Source organism: Austrofundulus limnaeus, unplaced genomic scaffold (assembly GCF_001266775.1).
Source record: "Austrofundulus limnaeus strain Quisiro unplaced genomic scaffold, Austrofundulus_limnaeus-1.0 Scaffold609, whole genome shotgun sequence".
Lineage (NCBI taxonomy): Eukaryota > Metazoa > Chordata > Actinopteri > Cyprinodontiformes > Rivulidae > Austrofundulus > Austrofundulus limnaeus.
The window spans coordinates 244238-249706 of NW_013953011.1; the positions used below are offsets into that span (position 1 = coordinate 244238).

The 5469-nt window shown below is 44.5% G+C and overlaps 1 protein-coding gene across 1 annotated transcript in view; it reads left to right on the top strand.

Annotated features, from left to right (window-relative positions):
- Positions 1 to 1804: 1804 nt before the first annotated feature.
- Positions 1805 to 5469, top strand: part of ddx18 (DEAD (Asp-Glu-Ala-Asp) box polypeptide 18) — a gene marked incomplete at its 5' end in the record, with an annotated part of 6507 nt that continues 2842 nt past the window's right edge. Inside the window, 11 exon segments of the mRNA XM_014027028.1 lie at positions 1805 to 1856; positions 2101 to 2236; positions 2319 to 2419; positions 2488 to 2687; positions 2853 to 2967; positions 4020 to 4159; positions 4228 to 4389; positions 4474 to 4626; positions 4700 to 4813; positions 4897 to 4953; positions 5028 to 5205. Coding sequence (XP_013882482.1) covers positions 1805 to 1856; positions 2101 to 2236; positions 2319 to 2419; positions 2488 to 2687; positions 2853 to 2967; positions 4020 to 4159; positions 4228 to 4389; positions 4474 to 4626; positions 4700 to 4813; positions 4897 to 4953; positions 5028 to 5205 — 1408 coding nt within the window.

The window sequence follows — 5469 nt, forward strand, 5'->3', positions numbered from 1 at the left end:
TGTTTTTATGCTTGTACGGCGAAACAAACGTGAGCTTTGTGACATTTTAATGCATCTTTATTGAAGACATGTTCTGCAAAACTTAATCAGTTTTTCAAGGAATGTGAAAGTTTGAACAGTTGCAGAAATCAAACATGACAAAAGTTTAAGGAATTACATTAAAAAACTCAAGAAACAATTGGTTGTATCAACAAGAACGGAGCCCTGCGGTACACCACAAGAGAGGAAGACATATTTTCAAACATGACAGAAAAAGGTCTAACAAGAGGTGATCCAGATACATCCACATCCTAATTTAAAAAAATCAATAAACTTTTCTCTGTTAGACCAGTGTTTGTAAAGGAGAGAAGACTGCAGTTTGTACACAGCTTGTGCTCTTTTTTTTTCTCCCAAATCTTGGACAAAAGACCCAGCTGTTTGTTTTAGGCTCATCTTTTCACTACCTTGTGAAAACCTAAATAAAACAGCAAAATATCACATTTTGTTTATTTCATTTAAAATAAATGCTCGTTTTCTGCTACAAAACTGATGTTTTAAAGGAATAGTTTACATATTTCAATTTTATGTTTTTATATATACAGTATTATTAAATGTTTTGCAGTTTAAACGTTGAACCTAACAAACCAAGTGAAGTCTTGAAGTTATTTTACATTTTCCTTTTTTATTTAACTTTATTGTTTCTTGTATTTTGGTCCACATTATTGCATTTAAGGGTTCTTTTCTCTTCATTTGTTTACTGTATTGATGTAAATATTGAAATGAAAACTGGAAGTGGAGAAAAATATGTTCACAACTAATTTTATTCAGGCAGTCCTTTTGGTTCCACAACTTCCGGGGTGGGGGTGGGGGGTCCTTCGCTTCTTTTCACTCAGGCATCACAGCGTGGTGCCCCGGGAGGTCCTTAGCGTCACAAATTACTGCACACGTGCGCTGTCAGCAATCATGGCGGACATGCCGATGAGACTCCTTCGGAAAAAAATCCGAAAAAGAAGCGAAAAGACCAAAGAGCGAAAACAGAAGAACAAACTGAGAGAAGAAGAAGAAACCGGTAAGAAAAACGAGCTGAAAAGATTCGGACGCGGCTCAGGTTCGGTTCTGTTCCGGACCAGCACTGACTGGGATATGACCAGGTTCAAATACACCGTATAAACAGTGAATTTAATAACAATTATTAAATCGTATTTTTACTGTAAAACGACTTATTATAAGCCGTTTATTAGTGTTTTTTACAACACTACCTCAACTTTATTAATCAGATCAAACCGGAAGCTCCAGTTAGAGTCCTTTAAAAGTAAAGTTTATGGGATTTGTAAAAGTTTAGACCGCTGAAAGTATGAATAATATGTGGTGAAATCATTAATAAACTGCTGTCTGGTTAAATATATTAAATAACAGCTCAGTCATGTAGTTTATTTTTATTTATTTATTTGTTAAAGTAAAACAAAAAAGACGCAGATTCTAGATCTCCTCTGGTATTCAGGAGCAGTTTGACGAAGACATTTGTATTTATTGTAGAGTAATGAACAGAAACGATGTCTCAGAGCTGTTCTCACCGTGTTCCTGTTCTGCTGCAGTGGGTTCTGATGGACTGGAGGAGGAACCCGTCTGCGTGGAGCCTGAGGAGGACCAGGAGGAACCAGCAGGAGCAGACCAGGCTCCTCTGACCAAACAGAAGAAGAAAAGAAATTTGCCTGATCCAGAAGAACCACCAGGTAAAAGAGATAAAAACATAACCCACCTGCTGCTGGTTCTGGTTCTGAGTTCTGTTCTCGTTTCAGCTGAGAAGAAGACAAAGACTGAGGAGGAGGAGGAGGAGGAGGAGGAAGATCAGCCTGAACTACCGACTGGATTAACAGGTTTCAGTTCTGTTTTAATCTCCAGGATTTAATCTGCCTTCATGTGTTGCTCGCTCATCGTCTTCGTGGTGAGGCGAGTGTCAGCGAAGGCGGACAGAGACACCTGTGGTTCTGTTTGTTAGTGGGTCGCCTGTGACCCGGCTCACTGTCAGAACCGCAGGGACAAGTTAACCTCACCTGGAGAGTGTTTAAAGACCCGGGAATCTGGGCTCGACCCGGTTTGATGGGTTCTGTTGTGTTCCAGGTGCGTTCGAGGACGCGTCCTTCAGTTCCCTGTCGGACCTGGTGAGTGAGAACACCCTGAAGGGCGTGAAGGAGATGGGCTTCGAACAGATGACTGAGATCCAACACAAAACCATCCGACCCCTGCTGGAGGGGAGGTGCGTCCACCTGCCGGGTCAGAACCGACAACGAGACGGTCCCGGCTCCTCTCACTGATGTCTCTGTGCTGTCTCCCTGCAGGGACATCCTGGCTGCAGCCAAAACAGGAAGTGGTAAAACGTTAGCCTTCCTCATCCCGTCCATCGAGCTGATCTACAAGCTGAAGTTCATGCCGAGGAACGGTGAGTTCGTCCCGAGAGACGCCGCTTCTGTCACCCGGGACGTCCCTCTGAACCCGTCTGTCCAACAGGAACCGGGGTGGTGATTCTGTCTCCGACCCGGGAGCTGGCCATGCAGACGTACGGCGTGATGAAGGAGCTGATGACTCACCACGTGCACACGTACGGGCTCATCATGGGGGGCAGCAACCGCTCGGCCGAGGCCCAGAAACTGGCCAAAGGAGTCAACATCGTGGTGGCGACGCCGGGCCGCCTGCTGGACCACCTGCAGGTGAGGCCGGGCTTTTATTTTGGTGGTGTATGGTTAAATCCTCTTTAGTTTGATTGATGTGAGCTTTTATTTTGATGGGGCATGTCTAATTCTGCTTCCTTAATCATTTGTAGTTTGATTGTGATGTGAGCTTTTATTTTGGTAACTTCCTGTGTTGGTGTCCAGAACAGTCCTGGGTTCATGTACAAGAACCTGCAGTGTCTGATCATCGACGAGGCCGACCGGATCTTAGAGGTGGGCTTCGAGGAGGAGCTGAAACAGATCATCAAGCTGCTGCCGAGTACGTAACTGTCAGGAGGTCTGGAGATAAAGAGAGGCCATAACATTTAAAATTATAATAATTTTTAAACTAAAACAACAATTTGGTGCCAGGAAATAAAGATTTAAAACATAAAACATATAAAAGAAACTATTAGTGTGGCATGCTGATGTGTCACGTATTTAACAATGTGTAGTAGGCCCATGTATCTTGTGTTTTAACTGAGTCATGCCATTGTATCATAATTGAGTATGGCAGGAAATTATGCTATATAATCAAAAAAATGTCATGCCATTATGTTATACAATTATTGGGGTATGGCTGGCTGACATAATCTAATTTAAAAATGACATAGTTCATGAGTTAAGGCAAGCATTGTGTCATACAATTTAAAACAATGTCAAGCCGTTACTATAATTAATATCGTTTGGTAGGTCAATGTAGCATAGAATTTAAAAATGTCTTTCCATTGTATCATATAATTAATTAAGTATGGCAGGCTAATATTTCATTTAATGTTAATGTTGGGCCGTTGTATTGTATAATTAATGATGTATGGCAGGCTGAAATGTCATGTAATGTTAATGTTAGGCCGTTGTGTCGTATAATTAATGAAGTATGGCAAGCTGATATGTCATTTAATTTTGATGCGTTAGTCCATTGTATCATATAAATTATCCAGTATGGCAGAGTGATATGTCATTTAATATTGTGTTAGGCTGCTGTATCATGTAAATAATGAAGTATGGCAGGCCTGTTTTATCATATAATTAATTGAGTATGGCATGCTGATATGTCATTTAATGTTAATGTGTTAGACTGTATCATATAATTTATTCAGTTGGCAGGCTGATATGTCATTTAATGTTAGTGTTAGGCCGCTGTATCGTATAATTAATGAGGTATGGCAGACCTATGTGTAAATTTTAAAACATGGCAGACTGTTATAATTAAATGTAGACATTTTTCAGTGTCAAATGTGTTTATTTTCTTCTGTGAACAAACTTCAGGACCTTCTGGTTGTTTTGAGGAGTGGACCGGTGGAGGTTCTGAATATTTGTGTTTGTGTGCAGAGAAGAGGCAGACCATGCTGTTCTCAGCCACTCAGACCCGACGGGTCGAGGACTTGGCTCGGATCTCCCTGAAGAAGGAGCCGCTGTACGTGGGAGTGGACGACAACAAAGACCAGGCTACAGTGGACGGCCTGGAGCAGGTACGGTCTCTGAGGGGTCAGGGCGTGGTTCCTGGTGGGCTGGTTCTGACCCGTGGGTCCGGTTTCAGGGCTACGTGGTGTGTCCGTCAGAGAAACGCTTCCTGCTGCTCTTCACCTTCCTGAAGAAGAACCGTAAGAAGAAGCTGATGGTCTTCTTCTCCTCCTGCATGTCGGTCAAGTTCCACTACGAGCTGCTGAACTACATCGACCTGCCCGTCATGGCCATCCACGTGAGCGCCCCGGACCGGACCGGTTTCAGTCCTGTACGAGACCAGAACCAGCCGGTCTGATTGTTCTTCTGTTTCTGCTTCCAGGGCAAACAGAAGCAGACCAAACGGACCACCACMTTCTTCCAGTTCTGCAACGCCGACTCGGGCATCCTGCTGTGCACGGACGTGGCCGCTCGAGGACTCGACATCCCCGAGGTGGACTGGATCGTCCAGTACGACCCGCCGGACGACCCGAAGGTGGCGAGGAGGGCGGGGCTTCTTCCCGAGGTTAAAAAGCTGGGTTCTGATGGTTTCCCTCTTTGCTCCTCAGGAGTACATCCACAGGGTGGGCCGGACCGCCCGCGGCATCGACGGCAGAGGCCACGCCCTCCTCATCCTGCRGCCTGAAGAGCTGGGCTTCCTGCGTTTCCTCAAACAGGCCAAGGTGAGTCCTGGACCCGTCAGAACCCAGATAACTGTATCCCCCCTACAGCTCAGTCCGGTTTATCTCTGCCTCCCTGTCCTCAGGTCCCTCTGAGCGAGTTCGAGTTYTCCTGGACTAAGATCTCTGACATCCAGTCCCAGGTAAGGATCCTGGCTCAGCTTTTAAGAGGCTTCGTGGTCCGCCTCAGGAACCAGAACTTTCTCTTGTTCCTCAGCTGGAGAAGCTGATCGAGAAGAACTACTACCTGCACAAGTCGGCGCAGGAGGCCTACAAGTCGTACGTGAGGGCGTACGACTCGCACTCGCTCAAACAGATCTACAGCGTCAACACGCTCAACCTCCCCATGGTGGCGCTGTCCTTCGGTTTCAAGGTTCCCCCCTACGTGGACCTGAGTATCCTTCCTTCTGTTGGCAGAAACCAGAGATATATAAAGGCTAGACAAGTCCTAGATATATAAAGGCTAGATAAGTCACAGATACTGTATATAAAGGCTAGACAAGTCATAGTTGTATAAAGGCTAGACAAGTCATAGTTGTATAAAGGCTAGACAAGTCATAGTTGTATAAAGGCTAGACAAGTCATAGTTGTATAAAGGCTAGACAAGTCATAGTTGTATAAAGGCTAGACAAGTCATAGTTGTATAAAGGCTAGACAAG